The following is a 23,461-nucleotide window of genomic DNA, read 5'->3' as shown; positions in this document are numbered from 1 at the left end:
CAAAGTCTCCAATGGAGACGTTACTGGGCCCGCTTGAGCAAATCGACGAACAACGGGAGGGCCTTTACCTTTATATAATATAGTATATATTACAGATACCTTTCTCCTAGGAAGGTAACTCATAAAAATAACAAGGTATACTTTCAATATTCAGGATGCGGATGCCAACATTTTGAACACATTATCATCATGTTTTGATTTGGAAGCAATGAAGGCCTCAGATGTTTAATGGAAAAAGCACCGCATTTGGGGTCTAAAGCCTTAGTTGTGACCTCAGACAAGGTATGTAGTTTCTCTGAACCAAAATTTCCCCATATACATCCTCATAAATAGGAAACTGTTAGGGTTAAAAAAAAAAAGGACTATACTATGATGATACACATTAAAGTGCTTACTTGGAATGAAATATTTGAAGGAGGATGTTTTTTGATGACAAATCTAAAATATTTGATTCTGAGGGTGAAAGAAAAAGAAGGAAGGAAACAAACACAATTTTACAAACACAAAAAAAAGGTAGAGCTGAAATGAGAAGAAACAAAATAATTGTGTTCTGAGGAAGGATAAGGGGAAACAGGACCAGAAGTATGCCAGAAACAACCAAGATTTGCAAGGTCAGAATGAATGGACAGCATTCATTCACATCCAACTTCAAATGCCTAAATAGAAATTCTCCAATATGTACACTTTCATTTATCCAGATTACAAGAAGTACACTGAAACCCATGAGAAATTCTTCCATTAATTCCTTTTTTTAAAAATCCTTTTTGGTCACACTCAGTGATGCTCAGGGGTTACTCCTGGCTCTGCACTCAGGAATTACTCCTGGCAATGCGCAGGGGACCATATGAGTTGCTGGGGATCAGTCATATACAAGAGAAAAGTCCTACCCACTGTACTATCACTCCAGCCCCAATCTTCCATTAATTCTTAAGAACATATATGTCTGGTTTAGAAAATTAACTGGAAATGCACTATGCACTTCCTTTTAAAGTAAATTCTCACCTATCTTACTCTTTTCTATTCTTTTCTTTTCAGCATCTATGCCACTATTAACAGGCCTCTTTTGAAAAATTATCCATTTTAATCTTTCCATTATTTGCAACTGTAAACTAAAATCTTACTTCTTTCTATTTCATTTCTTACTGTCCTGAACACCAATTTGTACCCTATGTCTGCAATGGCCTGTTTTAATATAAATTCGTTTAAGTTTTTCTTGCCTTTTTCTTTCTTTTTTTTTTTTTTTTTGTGTTACACCTGGCAATGAACAGGGGTTCCTCCTGGCTCTGCACTCAGGAATTACTCCTGGCGGTGCTCAGGGGACCATATGGGATGCTGGGATTAGAACCCGGGTTGGCTGTGTACAAGGCAAACATCCTACCCGCTGTGCTATTGCTCCAACCCTTTAAGTTTTTTTTCTCTATTCAAAACAGCTTTTGGATTGTTTACCACTGATGTGATTTCTTTGGCAGCACTAATTTCTTTTCATCCTTCAGATCTGAGCTGAAGTATCTTGTCAGAGAGGCTTATATGAAGAGTTGCCTTCCTTCAATTATTCTCTATCACTCAATGTTGCTGTGATTTTTATCATGAACACATAATCTGTAATTCCACATTTGTTGAAACGCTTGCATGTTGTTTTTTTCCCCATTAAACCACTACCTTCATAAGTTTGGAGGGCATCTGTTTAATAGGTGTTGAATTATTTTTAATGTAAATGGTTAAGTGTAATATATATAAACAGAAAATAGCCCAAACTGTTAAGAGTACAGCTAGATAAACTTTCAAGAAATGAACAAATCCACATAGCCAGCAGCAAAATGACACAATGCCAAAATTAAGAACTACAGAATTCCCTCATGGGCCCTTCAAATGACAACTTCTGATTCTTCAAGTGTAACCCTAACTTCTAACACCAAGTGTCAGTGATTTTGTTGTCAGTAAATTCCATATATAAAAAAAATACATTCATGTGCCGGAAAGAGAATACAGAGCATAGAGTCCTGGATTTGCATGTGGCTGACCTGGGTTAGATCCTGGCACCACATATAGTCCCATGAGTCCTGTCTAAGCGCAGAGCCAGGAATAAGCCCCGAGCACTGCTGGGTGTGGACCCCTCACCTCCAACTCTAAAAAAGAAGAAAATACAGACTCTTGTGTTTGTGAGTTGTCCATGCTGCATCAATGCAGTCTGCTTGTTTTCACTGCTGTAAATCATGGTAATTTGAAGCATGGTTCTTGTGGATCACTGTTTGCCACTAATTTGCAATGCCTTAAGTACAGAATGTTAGTGAACATATAAAAATGTTTTGAGTGATTATCGTATGTATCACAAAATGGTTTTACTTTATTTATTCATTTTTTCCCTTCGAGCAGCTACTTTATTTATTTTTGCTTTTTGGGTCACACCCAGCGATGCTCAGGGGTTACTCCTGGCTCTGCACCCAGGAATTATTCCTGGCTGTGCTTGAAGGACCATACGGGATGCCAGGGATCAAACCCGGGTTGGTCAAGTGCAAGGCAAATGCTCTACCTGCTGTACTTTGCCCTACCTGCTGTACTCCGGCTGCCAAAGGCTTTACTTTAATAGAGAAAAGAACCTGGTCCACATTTAGGTTAAGCAAACACCACTGAATACAATGACAACATTACAACGAACACATACTTATTTAACCTACTGATGATGGACACCTGACTTATTTCCAGTTTGGGGCTGCTGAAGAGTATTGTCATGAACATATTTATTTTTAAATTTTTTGCTCTTATCTCACAAGGATGATGAACTAAATACAATCACTCTTTGGCTTTTTTGGGTCAAACCCAGTGATGCTCAGGGGTTACTCCTGACTCTGCACTCAGAAATTACTCCTGACAGTGCTAGAGATCCAAATGGAATACATACCAGGGAGTGAACCTGGGTTGGCCGCATGTAAGGCAAACATCCTACCTGCTGTACTATCGCTACCTGAACAACATACTTAATTTGAAAAACAAAAAAACAAACATGTCCTTTACTATGCTGGGCCCTTGGGCGTCTGTAGTGTGTGTGTACGTGTGTATGCTCTCCCTCTCTAAATGTGTGTGTATTTCTCTCGCTCTCTAAATGTGTACATACATAATATGTTTGTGTGCGTGTGCGTATGTGAAGCTTTAGAAAGCACTGCCAAACTGTTTCAAGGTATTTTCACCCATTTAACTTCTATCAGATGTTCATAGCTGTACCAACTATTCATATTGTCAGTATTATTTTTTTTTGGGTCACTTTTATGGGCTTGCAGTGGTCTCACTGACTTCATTATACATTTTCTTGGTAACTAATAAAATTTAAAACTCTTTATATGTCTATGAATCATTTAATAACCCTTTTGTGAAATGCCTATTCAAGCCCTTGACCTAATTTCTGAGTTGGCAAAATGAAATTTTAGAGCTTTTTAAAATACTCTAGATAGGCTTCTCTATATTTACATAGACTTCAAATATGTAATGGATTTATTATGTGGCAAATATCTTTTTCTCATTTGGTGGTCTTTTTAATTTTTCTTCATTTTAATAAAGACCAAGTGGTCTGTTTTTCCTTCTATGGTTTTATCTTTATTTTTTCCTATTTTAGAAGTCTATTTAAGAAGTATCTGACTTATTTAAAAAAGTCATAAAGACAAGATTCTATTTTCTCCTAAAAACTTTATTATTTTATCTTTTGTATTTAGGTCACGGACACGATCCTCCTGTTATTCATCGATTTGCTCGAGCGGGCCCAGTAACGTCTCCATCGTGAGACTTGTTGTTACCGTGTTTGGCGTATTGAATACGTCACGGGTAGCTTGCCAGCTTTGCCATGCAGGCGAGATACTCTTGTAGCTTGCCAGGCTCTCTGAGAGGGGCGTCCATTTTTTGGTGTAAGGTGTGAGACAGGGATTCAAATTAATTTCTTCCATAGAGCTACATAACTCATCTGGTACCATTTATTAAAAGCCCATTATTCAAATAGCACTTTAATATTGTCTGTATCATAAATCTATTGACTGTGCATGTATTTGTTTTTTATCTATTCTCCTTATTCTACTTGATCAGTCTATATCTCTAATTGCTGAGTGAGTGCCATCCTTTAAGAATTTTTAATGAAGGCTACGGTCATGGTCACGGTCCTCCCATTGTTCATTGATTTGCTAGAGCAGGCCCAGTAACATCTCCATCATGAGACTTGTTGTTACTGTGTTTGGCATATCGAATATGTCATGGATAGCTTGCCAGGCTCTGCCGTGGGGGGCGAGATACTCTCGGTAGCTTGCCAGGCTCTCCGAGAGGGGCGGAGGAATTGAACTCGGGTCAGCCATGTTGCTGCTTGTAAGGCAAGGGCCCTACATAGAACATAAAATCTCCAACAACTATTCATTCTGTTGGGTGTAATTCCATAAATAAATCAAACTCTAATCATCAGTGTTCTCATCAAGTGGGGTTAATGCTCTTATCTCACAAGAATGATAGATTAAATACAACCAATCTTTGTAAAATACTACATCAACATAGTTGTACCACAATTGTCAGTAACTTGCTCCACAACCTTTGTTTTTATATACTGAGGCACTGAAATATTCTTGTCTAAAATGACACCATCTCCTGAGGCAAAGGAGGAAAAATAACCCCAAAAAAGACAGAGGAGGAAGAGGAAAAGCAGGCCTGTGGGATAGTGGAAATCAAAATGAAAGGAGAAGTAAAGGCTCAAGGAATCTCCTCACATAGCTCACTTCTTAGAGCTCTTTACATAGGCTCACTTCCTATGTTGTTGCTTTTCTTTCTCCTGTGCGAACTTCTGTGGAAGATTCTGCTTTTGTATGGCTCTCTTTCTCATTCAGATTTTCTTTTATTGTTTTGGAATCATATCTGGTGGTTCTCAGGATCACTCCTGTCATAACCTGGGGGAACCATATGGAATACCAGGGATCGAACCGAGGTAGGCCGTGTGCAAGGCAAGAGTCCTATCCACTTAGGAAAAATTCAAGAAAATTTTTAGAAAAAAAAATTAAGAAAAATGTCTCACTTATATAAAAAGTGAATGATAAAGATATGTGTACGCTTGTACTCTTTGTTTTTTGGGGACACACCTGGCTGTGTTCAGGGTTTACTCCTCGCTCTGTACTCAGGGACAATTCTTGGTCAGCTTGGGGATGATATTGGGGTGCTAGGGATCAAACCCAGATTGGCTGCATGCAAGGCAAGCACCTTACCTGCTGTATTATCACTTTGGCTCCCAACACACTTGCATTCTTACCTGGAAATCTAGCTATATGTCAAGAAGCACTTAAGTCTATATTTTACCCTAGCCCTTTTGCTTACCTCTGTCAAAGTTATTTGTCCTTCTAAACTATACTTAAAAATGCCTTCTTATAGATGATGTATTTTACCCCCATATTTTTTTTCTGCATCTAGCATTGTTCATAGCAGAGTACGGGGAATAAAACAGGCATTTCTTTGTAATAAACTTTTAAAAGGAGATATAAATTCTATAAAGAAGTGTGTTGTAACTCCCCAAAAAGGCAAAAAATATGCTGCTCTAAACAGCTCAGCAGGCCCATGTCCAACTCTCCCGAACCTCTGCTTGCTATTCCAAGCCTCCAGGTGAGGTTAATCTCTTGACGGACGATCATCCGGCCTTTTTGGATATGGAGGCAGATTCCCCCATTCCTAACTCGGTCCAGGTAGCCTCCATGCCCAGCAGCTCTACTCATCATACCTCACACAGCTCACACTTACACGTGTCTCTGGGTGAAGACAGGCAGAGAATGAAAAGAGCAGCACCCAGTCTAATCCCTGAGACTCCCAGGAGGACTAAATTCTAAAGATTCATCCTCAGCACAGCAGGAACACAGCAAGCACAATGAGGAAGATAAGGGGAACCATGCCAAGTTCAATGAGTGAAAATAATACCACAGAGAGTTCTACCAGTATCAACCAGTTCTATAAGTATACTCTTAAGAGAATGACTTTAGTAACACCATTGTTGAGGATATTTAATAGGCTCATAAAAGAGATGGCAAAGCACAGTATGAGAGTGGAAATGAGAAAACTACACTACATTCAAGAGTGACAGAAATGAAGAGTATATGGTAGGTGATGTAAAAAAAGAAACTCAATAGTCTGAGCAGCAGAATAACAGCAGCTGAGGAAAAGATCAAGGAGCTCCATGAGATGCAGGAAACATATTTAGAAAACAATAGAAAATGAAAAGAAGTGTGAATGGAAATAAATAGCACATCAGAGAACTATGGAACGAGGTTACATAAGAATCGCTGGAGTCCTTGAAACATGGGAGGATAAATTCAATGAAGAGCCAAGAAATCATAGCTAAAAATTTCCCAGAGTTGAGGAAGACAGGTACTGAAATCCAAGAGGCTAAAAGAGACCTAGCGAAAATGGTCCCAGAGAAACTCCAATACACTTTATAATCAGAATAATAAAAGCCAAACGTGAAGACAATGAAAGAATATCGAAAGGAGTATGATCAAAAAAGGAATTTACGGGAGGCAGAGAGATAGTACAATGGATAAGGCACTTGCCTTGCATGTGACCACTGGCATTCCATGGTCTTCTGAGATTTCCAGGAATGGTCCCTGAGTGCCGAGCCAGGAGTAAGCCCGAGTATGGCCCCAAAATAAAATGAACCAACCAACAAAAATAATCTCTCTTATATATGGGATATAAAGAAACATAGTAAAGGGATAACAAATCATCGGACCTGGAGATTTTGCCTGTAGAATTGAGTTTACCAGAGAGCAGAAGTGGCTGGGAGGGGCTCTTAGGACAATGGTGAAGCAAAGCCAGCACGTGGTGATGGGTCTAATGTTCGAATGATGTATGCATGAAAAGTATAATTAACATATTGTAAACCCCAGTACCTCAATAAAAAATTTTTAAATGCTGTTCTAACTAATGCTGTTAAAAATCTTCTGAAGATTAAAAAGTATTATAAATTTTCCTTCGTCCCTATCAACTTTGGGCTATTTCTCTATATTTTTCTGCTTTATAGATATCAAAATATCATTTTATTTTTCACTAAATATTTACTGTGTCTGAGAGCCTATATACTGTATATTGTTTGCTGAGATTGCTTTATTTTGTATCTCTGTGCCTATAAGAATTTTGGACCATTCTAAGAACTTAAAAATGTTTGTCAAAAACTAATTCAGAAAAAAAAACAAAATAGCAAGATCCAAGCTTTAGGGTTTTTTTTGGGGGGGGAAGGGGGGTCACACCGGGCAATGCACAGGGGTTACTCCTGGCTCTTCACTCAGGAATTACTCCTGGTGGTGCTCAGGGGACCATATGAGATGCTGGAAATCGAACTCCGATCAGTCGAGTGTAAGGCAAATGCGCTACCCACCGTGCTATTGCTCCAGCCCCCAAGCTTTAGTTTTAACTAAGTACTAAGTATTTTAACTAAGTCTTTTACATTTCCTTAACTTTTTAAAAAATAATCAATACTATAAAATAATTTCAATGAACTTCACTTGCTTAAAAAGTTATTTTTCTAATAGTCAGGTAAAGGTAAAGGCCCTCCCGTTGTTCATCGATTTGCTCGAGCGGGCCCAGTAACATCTCCATTGGAGACTTTGTTGTTACTGTGTTTGGCATATCGAATACATCACGGGTGGCTTGCCAGGCTCTGCCGTGCGGGCGAGATACTCTCAGTAGCTTGCTGGGCTCTCCAAGAGGGGCGGAGGAATCAAACTCGGGTCGGCCATGTTGGCTGCATGCAAGGCAAACGCCCTACTGCTGTGCTATCGCTCCAGCCCAGTCAGGTAATATTAATAAAGTTTTCCAAAGGAAAAAAAAATAATAATCACCAAATGAAACTGCTGCAATGTGACATTCCTAATTAAACTGCAATGGGCTCACAAACAGTGTATCCTGACTAGTCATCTATTTTTTTTACTTCTCTGCACTTTATTGGTTCTAACACTGTCTGTTGGTCAGTGTATTTTCTCTTTACATTGGAATGGTATCTGGAAAGCATTGCACAAGAAAATGTGTGCAAGGGATTACCAGAATAACAACAAGCTTTCTTCATCAACATATTTAGCAGTGTTAAAGAGGAAAACAAGGTCAATTACTTTTACTAAAACTGCCTTCAGGAGCACTTGCCAAAGAGGCAGGCAGGGGGTGGGGAGTGGCAGGGTGATGGGAGGGAACCTGGGGACACTGGTGCTGAGAAATGTAGACTGTGGAAGGATGGGTGTTGGAGCACTGTATGACTGAAATCCAATCATGAACGGCTTTGTAATGCTAGAATAATTAAACAAACAAACAAACAAACAAAAACCTTCCTCCAGGTCCTATAAAGGAATTATCTGTCCTTTTAAAACATACTACATTATTTAGGAATGGGAAATAGAGATGGGAAGTGGGGGGAGTGGTGGGGGGGAAGAGTGAAAAACTCACAATACATGTAGATATAAGGCAGACACTTTTTCACTAAATGGAGAGAAATCTCTAAAGTAATCTTTGGATGGTGTTAGAACAGAAGGAATTTAACAGTGAGACAAGAAATTCATAAATGAATGGCACAAATTTGTTAGATCTCAAGAGAAAACTTGCTATTAATCTGGTTTTGGTGAACTTTTAAAATGACAATCATAGTAACAGCCAAACCCAGAGCTAAACTGCATTTTTCTATAATGGCTGAGTTACGAAATAGGAAAAAAAAATTTTAAAAAAGGGGCAAAGAGATAAAAGAGATTAAATTCTTCTGGACCACGACTTTCATGCAGGAGGCCACAAGTTGATCCCCGGCACCACACCAGGTGACCCCTTACTCAGCCACCCTCCAAAAAATAGATTTTTACAAGTGAAATATCCAGGGTTTGACAAGGAATAAAGTAGCAGCAGTTTAAGATCAATTTGGCAATATATACGAAAGAAAAAATAAAACCTTAAAAGTTTTTAAAACCCTTTGGCCCAGCAATCTCAGGAATTTATAACATTTGACAAGAAAATTCATATTATTATTTTAAATAGCAAACAACTGTGCCCTTAAACCCTTGGGGTATATTCTAACAAGTGGAACTGCTAGATCATATGGAAGCCCAATTCCAAGTTTTTTGAGGAATGTTCACACTATTTTCTACAAAAAGCTGGACCAGTCGACATTCCCCCCATTCACATCCCCACTGGTTGTTCTTTTTGATGCCAGTCTCTGTGGTATGAGGTCATACCTCATTGTTGTTCTAATTTGCATTTCCCTGATGAATTGTGTAGAGCATTTTTTCATTTGTGTTTTGGCCGGCTGTATTTTTTCTTTGAAGTTGTTTTCACTCATCCCTTTTCCCCACTTGTTGATAGAGTTGGATTTTTTTTTTTTGGTGGGGTGGGGGGGAGGGACTGTTCTACCAGTGCTTTAATTGTCTTGGATATTAACCTTTACTCCAATGGGTAAATAATTTCCCTGAGTCTATGGGGAGTCTTTGTATTCTCTTTACCATTTCCTCTGAGATATAGAAGTTTCTTATAACGTAGTTTCATTTGTTTATCTTTGCTTCCACTTGCTTAGCCAATAGCACTGCATCCCTAAAGATGCAGGAGAAGGACAGACACAGAATGATCACTCTCACATGTGGGATCTAAAGAAAAATGGTAGGGGAATAACAAATGCCCAAAGGGCAACAGAAATGAAGAGCATGAAAACTGATCTTCAGTAGGATGCTTGCCACTGGGTTAAAAGTTGGGATGTCAGGGGAGGGAACAGTAATATAATGATGGAGGGGAAAAGTGCCTGCCATAGGGACAGGCTGAGGGCAGGAGGAAAACTGGGGACACTGGTGGAGGGAAGTGGAGACTGGTAAAGGGATTGGTGCTTGAATACGGTAGGCCTGAAACTTAATCATGACAACTTTGTAATGTTGTAATTCATGGTGATCCAATTAAAACAAAGAGGCAAACAGATATCTACACACAGGGGTTTGTTTAATGTTGATAAATTCCTATGAATATTTTTAGCATTTAAGATACTTATAAGTCACTGTCACTAACCTCCGATGTTTATCGATTTGCTCGTCTCCATTGTGAGACTTGTTGTTACTGTGTTTGGCACATTGAATACGCCACGGGTAGCTTGCCAGGCTTTGCCGTGCGGGTAAGACACTCTCGGTAGCTTGCCGAGCTCTCCAAGAGGGGCGGAGGAATCAAACCCCGCATGCAAGGCAAATGCCCTACCCGCTGTGCTATCACTCCAGACTTATAAGTAAAAAATAAATAAATAAAAATAAATTGAATTAAAATGCTTTTATTTTGTGCTTAATTATTCCTTTAAAAGAATATATCACCCATGGGGCCTAAGAAATAGTATAGCTGTAAGGCTGTATTTACCTTGATGCAGGCAACCTGAGATTCCTGAAAGTAGTGGCAAGGAGTAAGCCCTGAGCATAGCAGTGTGTGGCCCTCCCTGGCTTTAACAAATTAAGAAAAGAAAATGATTGTCAAAGCCTTGTCAGGGGAGCTGTGGGGGGGAGGGGAATAAGAACTCCATCTCCCAAATTAAATCCAGTTATAATTTAGATGTAAAGAAAAGCAATAGTAAAAAGCAAATGCACCTTTGCTATTTTATTTTGGTTTCTGAACCACAATTTGCAGTGCTTAGGACTCACTCTTGGTTCTGTGCTCAAGGATCACTTCAAATGGGGCTCGGGGTAAGAGTATATGAAGACTGACCCCAAGCTGGCTGCATTCAAAGCAAGTACCCCATCTGCTGTACTATCTGTCCCACCCTAGAGGCACCCTTCTTAAAGTGAGGGTGGAAAACCCAGAACAGTGCCTGCTTTTTAGCAGAGAGTAGACTTAGAAACTCTATGGTCCCAAGGAATGCATTTTAAAAACCATTTCTCTTTAAGGAAATTTACTGTAAGAAAAACCAAAGACTCCCCCCAAACACCCCAAAATTTCAAGATTATAAAGTGACTGTTTTAGTAAAAAATATTATATATCATGTTTATATTTCTATATTATAAAGGGAGAATGGGCCAAAAGACATGCATAAAAATGCAAGCATGCTTTTCTTTTCTTTTGCGGGGGGGGGGGGGCATATCTGTGATGCCCAGGGTTTATTCCTCACACTACACTCAAGAGTTATTCCTCAGAGAGCAACATAGCACGTCCAGATCCCCACTCCAAGCTCTTTCATGGGGAAACTCAGAGGGGGGGCGGGTTGAGTTGCCCTCCCTGCCCCAACAGAGCCCCGGCAACCAAACACCTCCAGAACTCAACTGCTGCCATGCTCACAGCTGCTCTCCACAGGCTCCAACGAGCCTCACACATGAGTGAATAAGCAGAAAAACCCAGGTATGAGGGACTCGTGGCTGAAATCTCCAAGCTGGCTTGGAGCAGGAATGGCATCCTTCCCTCATCTCCCAAGTTGACCAGCAGCTTGGCAGTCACATCTACAAACTGCCCCTGATGCCATATAATCTCCTCAATGGCCAAGATCCAGAGACTCAAATAAAACTCCTGGAAGAGAGTGACACAGGCCTCAAAATAAATAAATAAATAAAAGAGTTACTACTGGTGGTGCTCAGGACCATATAGGATACTGGGGACTGAACCAGGGTTAGGTTTGTGTAAGGCAAGCACGTTACCCATTGTACTATCTCTCCAGTCCTGGCTAATACTTATCTTTCAGTTGAGAGTAATAGGCAATTTGTATTTTTTTGTTGCTTATTAGTGTTTTTGGGGCTGTATCTTCTACAATAAGCATGTGTCATTTTCACAGAAAAGAAAAATATTATGATTATCCTTTTAAAATTATTTTTTTACTTATTTAGGCTTTTTGGTCACACTTGGAGATGCTCAGGGGTTTACTCCTGGCTTAACTTTCTTAAATTCTTAAATTTCTCATAATTTAAATACCAGCCAAAATCAAATTGATTAGGCACATTTTATAATGGCTGATCAATTGATCCATCTTGTAGAGGAGGTAATGGGTCTGGGGAGATGCCTACTTAAGTGCTACTGATGCTTTCTCAATCATTTTTTGGAGAAGAAACATTGATTAACACAAAATCAGCATTTCCCACCTCAATACTATTAGAGTTTCTTCTTCACTACTACCTACAGAATACTTATTTTTTAGTTAATTTAACTTACTGATACTACATTATCCCACACATATACTGAAGTGTAGTCACCGAATTATAAATCTTTTTGTCAGATTATTTTAACAACATAAACAAATATTCTAAGTATAATTTAAATAAAAACTCCAACAATAGCAAAATAATAGTCTTAGAAGAGCTCAAAGCAACTAAACGGCGGACCTAAAAACACCAAAACAAACAGTGTAGAAAAAATAACCATACAAGGTACCAAATAAGCATAGAAACATAACATTTTAAATATTTCCAAATATTTGGTTTTAAAGCATAAATGGAGCATGTGGGCTTTCCACATCTTCTCCTGCCAAGTCCCAGGAAAAACTGACCATACTACAGTCATCCAGAACAGCTGTTAGGACTAGCTTCAAATATTTGGCTTCAAAATATAGACCTATTTGCACTTTAGAACTCAGATGCCTGCATACTCCCACTGTACTGCACTTGGATAATCCATTCACAGTAGGCTTCTGGCAAAAACAGATTTTTATTCATGGTGAGGACTGCTTCAAATCCACACAGCAAAAAATTAGCTATGTCTTAAAGTAAATTATCAGAAAAGATAATTTGCTCTGGCAACAAAACCACCTTTCTTTTTTTTAAAGGCAGGGGCTGGGTTTCACCAGTTATTTAAAAGTAAAGATAGAGGGTTTAGTTTGTTTTAGTTTTACTTCGAGGGAGTGTATGAGGAGGTGGGGAGTTGTCCCCCAGAGGCCCTGTCACAGAGCTGGGAGGCAGGGGGTGGGAAGATGGAAAAGTAGCGGGGTTTCCTGAGCTGTCTGCTAAACCTATGGATGGTCCTCCAGAGCTCATCCTTAATACTGGGGTATGAAGCCAACAGGCCCTGGGCTTCCTCTGCCATAAGTCTAGAAGAAAGGAAAAGAGTTGATGTCCACTTCACTTAAAACTGGTGATTTCCTTATACTAAGTTTCTTGTTTATTAGCATATCGTTCTTGTGGATATTTAATTATAAACTATCAAATCTGCTTCACTTTGGGTTGCTAGAAGGTCCAGACCACAGAAAAGGATTTTAGAATCCAAGTAAGTCAAGTGATATAAAATGGTCTTTCCCACATTCTGGTATAATTATGCTGTTTTCTGGGACTATGTACAAGCACAGATATCTAGTTGTAGTCCTACCCCTCTGATTGTTATCTAATACTATAAAAGAACACTCTACAAGATTGGGATGATAAATGAAACACATAGCATCTTTTCCTCTCACAGCAAACATCAATTTTGATTAATCGACTTCAATAAGCTTGATTTATCTTTGTTTTTTTTTTGGGGGGGAGGGGTTGGGAGCACACTTGGAGAAACTCAGGACTTATCCTGACTCTATGCTCAGAGATCACTCATGGTGGTGTTCAGGGGACCATATGGGGTGCTGGAGACTAAACCTGGGTCAGCCGCCTGAAACACAAATGCCCTATCCATTGTATTATGACTCTGGCCCCTATCTTAACTTTTCTTTACAGTAACAGCCACTGCAAATGCCTATACTTTTATGAACTACATTTTTTATTGCTCTTCAAATCACTTAATCCTTGTTGTTGAAAGAGCAGTACAACTCAGAAAAGAAACTGAGTTTATCATCTATAAAACTTCACTCTATTCTTCTGCTAAGTGTCATAAAAGAAAGAATGAGACTTGGAATGCTTAAGGAAAGTATCCTGATTCACAACCAATAAGTAGATAACTTGGAAACTTTTCCCATCTCCAGACTCAGCAATATTAAGCGTTACTCCCTTGCAGGTAGATTGTTGGGTGCCCAGACCAATTTAATTTCAGGTATATATGAGTTTCCCCAGTCTTACCTCTTTATGCACTTTCCAACTGTCTACTGTCACATTGAAGAGAGCTTTGAGGGCCTCAATGGCACAGTCTGTCTCCTGAGCTGAGAGAGGCGGTCCATTATGATCTATGGACGATTCATACTCATCAGTCCACTTGATGCTAAAGGCACTTTCCAAGATCTGGGTTAGCAGCGGTAGTCCCTGGAGCTCGTAGCGCAATTGTGACCTGATGTCGGTGTGCAAAAGTGACAAGAGGAAGAGCAAGCGCAAGTCAAAGCACTTAATGTCATTGATAAACTTTCGGTCCTTGCACTTTCTCAGGAGGTTACAAAGCTTTGCAGCAAGGTTAAGTTCCAGACTGAGCTGCTGTGCCATCTGACTATTGAACACTATGTTACACAGACATTTCAATGACTCCACAATAACCGGGAACTCTGACACCTTCTCCAAAGAATCATCCGACTCATTGAGCTTGGCTAGTCGCAATAGTATCTGCATATTTTCCTTGGTTGTTACAGGAACTAAAACCTTTTTGTCTCTAGAGAGAATGCGGAGAACTTCCAGGCAGGACACTTGACATGTTGTTGGGATGTCCTTCACTAGGACTTTAAATATGCCTTCACAGAGTTTCTGAAAAAACAAGAATGAGTATGAAAATTTACTATTTGACTGAAATGGTTTAAAACAATTATCAACATATTTAATAACAGTTAAGAATCTGGCCCAAAATATTATGTAGCTTTTAAATCACAACATGCTGGAATGGAAAGAGATCTTATTTTTGGTGCACTTCTGTCACCCTGCACATACAGAAACTGGGCAGTGAATTAGTGGGGTAGTAAGAGCTGGAATCTGGGTTTTCTAACTTTCAATTTAATATTCTTTCTATAAAAATCACCAAATCTCTTATAAACTAGTTTCAGATGCCTTACATAGCTTGATTCTGAATAAATTTTTAACATTACACTACACATAATCTCAGGAAGGAAGTCAGTCTCTATCATAAATATTTTTTCCCAGATATAAAGCCCCAAGAATTGATTCACAATTACCCACAATACCAGCTCCTATAAAATAACTAAGAGACACATACACTTCTGCTAGTTTGAACAGTTGTACTATTTAATCTGAATTTATGGCAGTAGGCCTACGTTTTATAACCCATAGAATTTTTACAAGCTAACATCTAGTAACATTTTAATCATCAAATGACCTCAGAGTCTAACTTCTGCTGAAAAAATTTCACAGTACTGGGTTCCAAGTTCTTAGTAACACATATGGAGACTTTGAGCCAAAGGTGTCTCCCCAACACACACACACCTCTCCCTGCCAACTAACTACAAAAGAGTATTCCTACTGGGTGAACTAAAAGTTCCTGTGTTTCTGGGAGGCCAGTGCCAGGACACACGGCTTGGTTCAGCATGTGAACATGGTCACAGTTCCCTTTTGCTCTCCTGGTGAAGGGCACGGACCACACAAATACATGAGTAGTCCAAGCTGCAAATCCTGATACTGTATCTCAGGAAAACTTTTTTCATTTCCTGCATATTTAAAAAAGTTAATTTTTATGGTGCCAGGAATTGAACCCAAGCCCTCCTATATGCAAGGCACGTGTGCTACCAATTAGCTACTTCTTCCCTCATCAAGTAGTCTGTATTTTTTTGAAAAATATTTCTATCATTGCCAAATTAAGAAATGCAGATCATTCTTTAAAAATTCAGTGTCCTTTTGTGGAGTATAAAATAACATGAGGCTGACACCCAAGGACAGTAGATACCAGGGCCAGGAACACTGCTCCATAGCTGGAAGCCTGCCTCATGAGCGGGGGGGGGGGGCTTGAGGTGGATGGAGAAGGCAGTTGGAATAGAGAAGGAATCACTAAGAAAATGATGGTTAGAGGAATCGGTACGGATGGGAGATGTGTGCTGAAAGTAGATAAAAGAGAAAGCATGATAACCTCTCAGTATCTCAGTATCTCTCAGTATCTCAGCAGTATGTGCACTGGTAGAGGGATGGGTGTTTGATCACTGCGTAATTGTAATTCAAACATGAAAGCTTGTAACTATATCTCACAGGATTCAATAAAATAAAAAAAAGAAAAAATTGGAAAATTCAGCACCCAACTATCACTATAAATTTGGACCTATCAAAGTCCTACTTTATGTGGAGCAAGGAGGTATAACTATTTCACTACTATTTCTGATCCCATTCCAACAACTATGCCCAATGTAAAATTTTACAAAGTTTTGAGGCCAGAGAGATAGTACAGCAGGTAGGGTAAAATCTATCTTGCACAAACTGATCAGGGTTTGATCCTGTCCCCCTTAGAGTTCCCAGAGCACCACCAGGCACTACTAATCTCAGGACCAGAAATAAGCCCTGAGCACTGCCAGGTATGGCCCCAAGCAACAAAAGATTTTACGAAGTTTCTACAACTTTATTTACACATCTAATAAAATATTTTCTGTCCTAAATCAAATCATACTTAAAAAAATCGGAGGAGCATACCTGATGGTGTTCAGGGCTTACTCCTGGCTCTGTGCTCAGGGGACCATCTATGGTGCCAAGGATAGAACCTGGATTGGACTTGTGCCAGGCAAGCACCCTACCTACTGTACTGTCTCTCCAGTCCAATCATTCAAAATGTTTTGTTAACTACTGTTGTGAGAACCATCATGCTACACTCTGTTGAACCCAGAGCTAAGTACATGCTAGGCATGTACTCTATCATTTCATACCTTCATTTTAAAACCAAAGCAGTAAACAAGGGGCCAAAGAGGTGGCTCAATTTTGTGTGTGTGTGCCGCAACTATCTTTCAGCTGACTTCACTCTTCCTAAAACAGGTCCTGCTCTCCTCAGACACTTTTCATAGCTCGTTGTTGCCCCCAACACATAATGACATAAACTGACAATCCCTTTTTCTTCTGTTGTCACAGCCCTTTTCTTTCCCAAGGTTTCCAAACTGACCTTCAGTTCCCTGACCACATGTCCTGAGTAGTCTCACATTGTTCTTTCAGCACAGCAAAGCCTGCCATGCTGTGTGCCAGTCAGGATACTACCCTTCTCTCCTTAGTTTGAGGACTGAAAGGTCTATAAGCCTTCCCAGACACACTACCCCCTCTGCACACTGTCTGTCTTCAACACTTGGTTTTTCACCTTGTTATAGAGGTGTAGCTACATCTTATCCCTTCTTCAGGTTACAGGTGAACAAAGGTTAATGTTTTCATCTGCATTCCAGTAGCTGGCCAGATTTCCTTTAGCTATTTTTAAGTGCAAGACAATCACAAATCCTGAAGATTACCTGCCTTACAGTCAACTACTCAAATTTCTTGCAACTCCTATCCCAAAAGCTATCATCACACACTACAGTGTCTTCTCTTTGATTTTTAGAAGTAAAATAATAGCACTGTAGCACTGTCCTCCCGTTGTTCATCGATTTGTTCGAGCAGGCACCAGTAACGTCTCTACTGTGAGTCTTGTTACTGTTTTGGCATACTGAATACGCCACAGGGAGCTTGCCAGGCTCTGCCGTGCAGACAGGATACTCTTGGTAGCTTGTCTGGCTCTCCCAAGAAGGATGGAGGAATTGAACCCGGTTGGCTGCGTGCAAGGCAAACACCCTACCCGCTGTGCTATATCGCTCCAGCCCAGAAGTAAAATAATATTCCATTACTAAAGATCTTAGGTATTTCTTTTTTTGTGGGGCTTGGGTCAACCAAGCAGGCCTCAGAGAACGTGTGGGTCATTCCATTCCTGGTAATATTCAGCCATCAGGCTGGATGGTTTAATGCTTGAGCTCAGAGAAGCAATGCCACGAGGGTCCTGTGGTGCCAGGGACCACCGGTGCTATACCCAGTAGCACTTGGGGGATCATTGTGGGTTGGGCAATAGAGAAATGAAAATGGATCCTTGTACACACAATACCCCAACCCCTAAGCTACTTCACTTGTCCCAGGTTTTATTTTCAAAGCATTTGGTTCTACAAATTTGTTTACATTGTTCAAGTAGTACAGTTCTTAATCTGAAATTATTTGGAATCTTAGTAAGATATTAATGGTACAGTTTTTCCACTGAAAGTAACTGAAAAGGACCAGGGGTGTAACTCAGTGGTAAAGCACCTGCCTTGCATGAATGAGCCCTTGCAGTTCACTCCTTGGGCTCAGCAAAATAAACAAACAAAATTAATGAAAATATTTTCTGATTTAGTTACTTTCACTTAGAGGTCAGGTTTTCACTTAGAGAACAAGATTTCATGAGTGAATTAAAATTGTAAGAAATGGTTAGGTATTTTACAAAGCATAATTACTAAGACTCAAAGAGCCTGAGAAAAAGCCTTTTAAAATGTTCAGTTGTGTTCATGATATCAGTAAGGTACTCCCCAATATTCAGATATTTACAGTCTTGTAAGCAAATTAAAAAAAAAAGATAATTTTTTAAAATGAAGCCCCCCCCATAGAATGAGATAATATAACTCAAGCTCCTAAAACTAGGGGGCAGGAGAATAGGTGCAGAAATGCAGTAACAAAGGAAGAGGGATACTGGCACTCTTGGTGGTGAGTATAGAGCAGTAATACTGTATGCCTGAAATATAAATAAAATAGTACTATAATGTCACTTCATGGTTAAAAGAATAAAATTAAAATGCTCATTAATTTACTATCCCTTGGTTACATCTATAAAGAGAGTTGGTCCAGGAGCAGAGACTTAGGAGTATTATCACAAATAGTTTCCCAATGCTAGTTGGAAAATAGTTGTAGTCTATACCTAACTGATACCCTACTACAATAGTAGCTTTCAAAGTTGAACATACAACATACTCATCAAGAAGTTTTGCTACAACACATGTCTGTCACCCATAGCCTGGAGTAAGGCTACAAACTCTGAACTATGGTTAACAATGGTTTGACATATCTCAGAGTTAAGGAGTTGGGGTTAAGTGTGAGGAACTGACCAGATGAGCACAGAAAAGCAGACAAAGCTGAAAGCATTAGCACAACTAACTTTTCCATGACTATCCAGTGATGGCAGCAGGGATGAGAACAGGGTATCAGAGCCAGATCACATCACCTTTCTTTTTTTTTTTTTTTTAATATTTCTATTCCTTTTTTTTTTTTAATTTTTTAATTTTTATTTTTTTTACAGTTGTAGATTTACAATTTTTTGTGCTTGGGTTTCAATTATACAATGATCAGATACCCATCCCTCCACCAGTGCCCGTTTTTCACCACCATGGATAATATCCCTCCCACCCCCATCCCGCCATCCCCCCCGCCTCTGTGGCAGGGCAATCCCCTGTGTTCTCTCTCTCCGTTTGGGTGTTGTGGTCTGCAAAAGAGGCATTGAGTGGCAAACATGTTCAGTCCATAGTCTACTTTCGACATGCATCTCCCCTCCTGGGAGGATCCTCCAAACATCCTTTATTTGGTGCTCCCTTCTCTATCTGAACTGCCTTAAATGTTAGAAGCTACTAGGGATATAAAGACCTAAGATTGAAACTTGTTCATCCTATCAGAAACTCTATAACCACAACAATGCATTAAAGCAAGAACTCTGGATTTAAACTGCTTTGTGTTTAAACCTTGGTTCTTCTGTTTATTAACCTTAGCAAGTTACTGAGCTTCTCTGAGCCTCATTAACTCTGAAAAATAAATGGCATCACACCTGAACAGCACTTACTGTAGGCTCAGTCAATAAGTGTTTGATACTGGGAATCTTTTATGTAAGATAAAAATACCAACAATAAACACCATCGAGTAGCTAAAGCAATTCTTGCGAAAAAGAAGATGGGAGGCATAACTTTCCACAATTTGAAATTGTACAACATAGTGGTAATTAAAAGAGAACAGTATTGGAATAAAGACAGATGCTCAGATCAATGGAACAGAATTGAATATTCTGAGAGAGACCCTCAGATATATATCAGTTAATTTTCAATAAAGGAGCAAAAAAAATATGAAGTGGAGCAAGTAAAGTTTCTTCAACAAGTGGTGCTGAGAAAACTGATCAGTCACATGCAAAAAGATAACTCAGACCTCGAACACCATGCACAAAAATGACTAATCAAAATCGACTAAGGACTTCAATATCAGACCTGAATCCATAAGCTGCATAGAGAAAAAACACAGGCAGACCCCTCCATGACACTGAAGCTAAAGACATCTTTGGGGGCTAGAGCGATAGCACAGTGGGTAGGGCATTTGCCTTGCACGTGGCCAACCCGGGTTCAATCCCCAGCATCCCATATGGTCCCCCGAGTGCTGCAAGGAGTAATTTCTGAGTGAAGAGCCAGGAGTAATCCCAGTGCATCACCGGGTGTGACCCCAAAAGCAAAACAAATAAATAAAGACATCTTTAGGAATGAAACACCACTGACCAAGCAAGTGGAAGCAAAGATAAACAAATAGGATTACATTAAGAAGTTCCTACACCTTGAAGGAAATGATTACCAGGATATGAACACAGTCCATATCCCACAGTCCGGGAAAAAGTATTTACTTGACACCCATCTGATACAGTTTTAATTTCAAAGATATATAGGCTCCGGTAGAACTTGATGAGAAAAATACATCCAACCCCATTGAAATATGGGGATGAGAGATGAAGAGAAACTTCCTCAAAGAAATAGAAATGGCCGAAAGGAACATAAAATAATGTTCTACATCACTAATCATCAGGGAAATGCAAATCAAAGCAACAATAAGATATCATCTTATGCCACAGAAACTAGCATACATCAAAAAGAACAAGAACAACCAGTGCTAGCATGGTTTCTCATTCAGTGCTGGTGGGAACACTGACTGGCCCAGCCTTTTTTGGAAAACAATATGGACATTCTTCAAAATACCTGAAACTGAGCTCCCATTTGACCCAGCAATACCACTCCTGGGAATATACCCTGGGGGTCTAAAAATACAATGCAGAAAAGCCATCTGCTCCCCTATGTTCACTGCAGCACTATTCACAATTGCCAGAATCCGGAAACAATCCAAGTGCCTGAAAACAGATGACTGGGTAAAGAAATTATGGTATATCTATACAATGGAACACTATATAGCTGTTACAAAAACTGAAGTCATGAAATTTGCTTATAAATGGATGGATATGGAGTATAATACTGAGTGAAATGAGTCAGAGGGGAGAGGGATGGGGAATGATTGCCCTCAGTTGTAGGATGTAAAAAATGTAGCTTTAATAATACTCAAAGACAGTAGAAATGAGGGCCAGAAGACCAAACCTTGGTAGGAAGCTTGCCACAAGTTACAGGAAAGTACAGTTAGAACAGAGAATGACAATGATTGCTGGAAATGATCACTCTGGACAAGAACTGAGTGCTGAATGGAGAGAGAGAGAGAGAGAGAGAGAGAGAGAGAGAGAGAGAGAGAGAGAGATCTGGCATCTGCCTTAGAGGCAGGTTGGGTGTTGGGGGGAAACTGGGGAAACCGATGGTGAGAAATGTATACTGGTGTTAGAACACTGACTGAAACCCAATCATGAACAACTTTGTAACTGTGTATGTCATGGTGATTTAATTAAAAAAAAAAAACAACCAGTTTTCAGCTTAGTATTTATTTAACCTTCCCCCTCCCACCTCCATCTAACTGGAGGGAGGTGATAATAAGTATAATAAGGTAGATGGATAAAGCAGATGATCTCACTTATGTGTGTGATAAAGAGTAACGAAGTACGGGAACAGACAAAACCAATGGAAACAAACTTGTGGACTCAGACTGCAGAGTTGGAAGGACATTGGTACTTTGGTGTGACTGTGGTTTAGCAACATATACTTTGAAGAAGCTGAAATTGTACCCCTGAAACTCATAGAGTTGGGTAAGCTAATGTTATCTCAATTTAAAAAAAAACAACTACCCTCCATTTGACTTTCAGTCTTTTGTATAATCCCCTCTCAAGCCCTTCTTTGGCTATATTCCTTCCATTATTATCTCACATTAAGTTCTTTGCCTTTACTTTCTCCCCTTCCATCAATCAGTTCTGTTCCCCTTTCGACTATTTTAAACCATTTCTAAAGTTTTACCCATTTTCTAAAAGCAGGCTTAAAACTCACCTTTGATCAAAAACCTAAACTTTACATCCCAAACATATTCTTCCTCTCCAAAGATTACTCAATTCACAATTTTTAGACATCATTTAGTACTCAGCATATTCTGTTAGTTTGGTTTTTGTTGTTGTTTTGTTTTTTGATGACTTTTCCTCAGGACAGAAAGGACTTTTTTTTCCTTTCCTTTCCTTTTTTTTTCTTTTTTTTAAAGAGAAGAAAAGGTATAGCAGGGGTTTTGAATAAGAAGAATTTGGATTTAATACCTGGATTTCAACTACTGAGATTTTTTTTGCCAGTTATATGATTCAGACATGTTACTGAACTTTTTTTGAGCCTCAGTTTCCCACTTGTAAAATGAGAATAATATCACTTATATCTAATACAACTATTGTAAAAATAAAAGACAATAGGATATAATATCTTTGAACAGTGTGTTATGCTCCATTTCTTTATAACCCTTATAATTAACATAGTAACAAGCACACAGTACCCACTCAAAATATAAACTGCAGCGATAGCACAGCGGTAGGGAGTTTGCCTTGCACGCAGCCAACATGGCCGACCCAAGTTCGATTCCTCCGCCCCTCTCGAGAGCCCGGCAAGCTACCAAGAGTATCTCGCCCGCACGGCAGAGCCTGGCAAGCTCCCCATGACGTGTTTGATATGCCAAACACAGTAACAACAAAGTCTCCAATGGAGACGTTACTGGGCCCGCTCGAGCAAATCGACGAACAACGGGAGGGCCTTTACCTTTACCTTTACCTAAAAGTTTCCAAAATGTAAAGCATTAGACTCTATTAATGTTGCCTGACATTTTTTTTAGAAGAGAGAAGTAGTAAAAGCTATTCTTATGCTTATGCTGGTTGGACAGTTTGTTCATATGAGAAGCATTAAGATGTTTCTCTACATGATGTTCTAGGGCTGGGGAGACAATTCAAAGGAGTATATGCCTTGCATTTGCAAGCCTCTGAATTATTCTCCGCCAGTGTGGCCCCAGTGATCCTCAACAATGCCTGGCCAGAATGTAATAGAACTTCAATGAACTGTTACATTCATGCCCCTAGAGCCCCAAGCACTGCTGGAGAGATTGCCATAAAAAATAAAATGGAAAATAACCAAACCATTAAAAAAAACCAGAAAACCACTTTCATAAATATACTGCCTGATATGCAGTGGACATAAGGGTTTATTTATCCTTCATCTACTTGAATCTCAAGTAGAATATTACTTTAATGCAGAAGAACAACCATCATGTATATAATTTTGCTTCCTGACTTTTCAACATTATTTTACTATTAATAGCATTTCCTCACATTGCTAAGGGTCATTATAAATATAATTTTATGTGAAGAATTAAGTAGAACTTCAATTCTTAATAAATATCCAGCAGTATAGAAAAAGCAGACTTAACACTAGAAGAGATCACTTTATAATTATAATGATTAAGCAATTCTATTTGCTTAATATGCTGTAGCT

The 23,461-nt window shown here is 39.3% G+C and overlaps 1 protein-coding gene across 6 annotated transcripts in view; it reads right to left on the bottom strand.

Moving 5' to 3' along the window:
- The window catches only part of RIC8B (RIC8 guanine nucleotide exchange factor B), a 128,388-nt gene that overhangs the window by 76,969 nt on the left and 27,958 nt on the right, over positions 1-23,461 (bottom strand). For all 6 annotated transcript variants that reach the window (XR_008793145.1, XM_056118730.1, XM_056118766.1 and 3 more), the window contains exon 4: positions 13,950-14,558. Coding sequence is in view for 5 of the 6 variants with exons in the window: in XM_056118730.1 (XP_055974705.1) it covers positions 13,950-14,558 (609 nt within the window). In the remaining variant the exon portion in view is untranslated. The remainder of the gene's footprint in view (positions 1-13,949; positions 14,559-23,461) is intronic.

The sequence above is a fragment of the Sorex fumeus genome, unplaced genomic scaffold, assembly GCF_029834395.1.
Source record: "Sorex fumeus unplaced genomic scaffold, SorFum_2.1 ptg000003l, whole genome shotgun sequence".
NCBI lineage: Eukaryota > Metazoa > Chordata > Mammalia > Eulipotyphla > Soricidae > Sorex > Sorex fumeus.
This window is presented reverse-complemented; position numbering and strand designations above follow the sequence as displayed.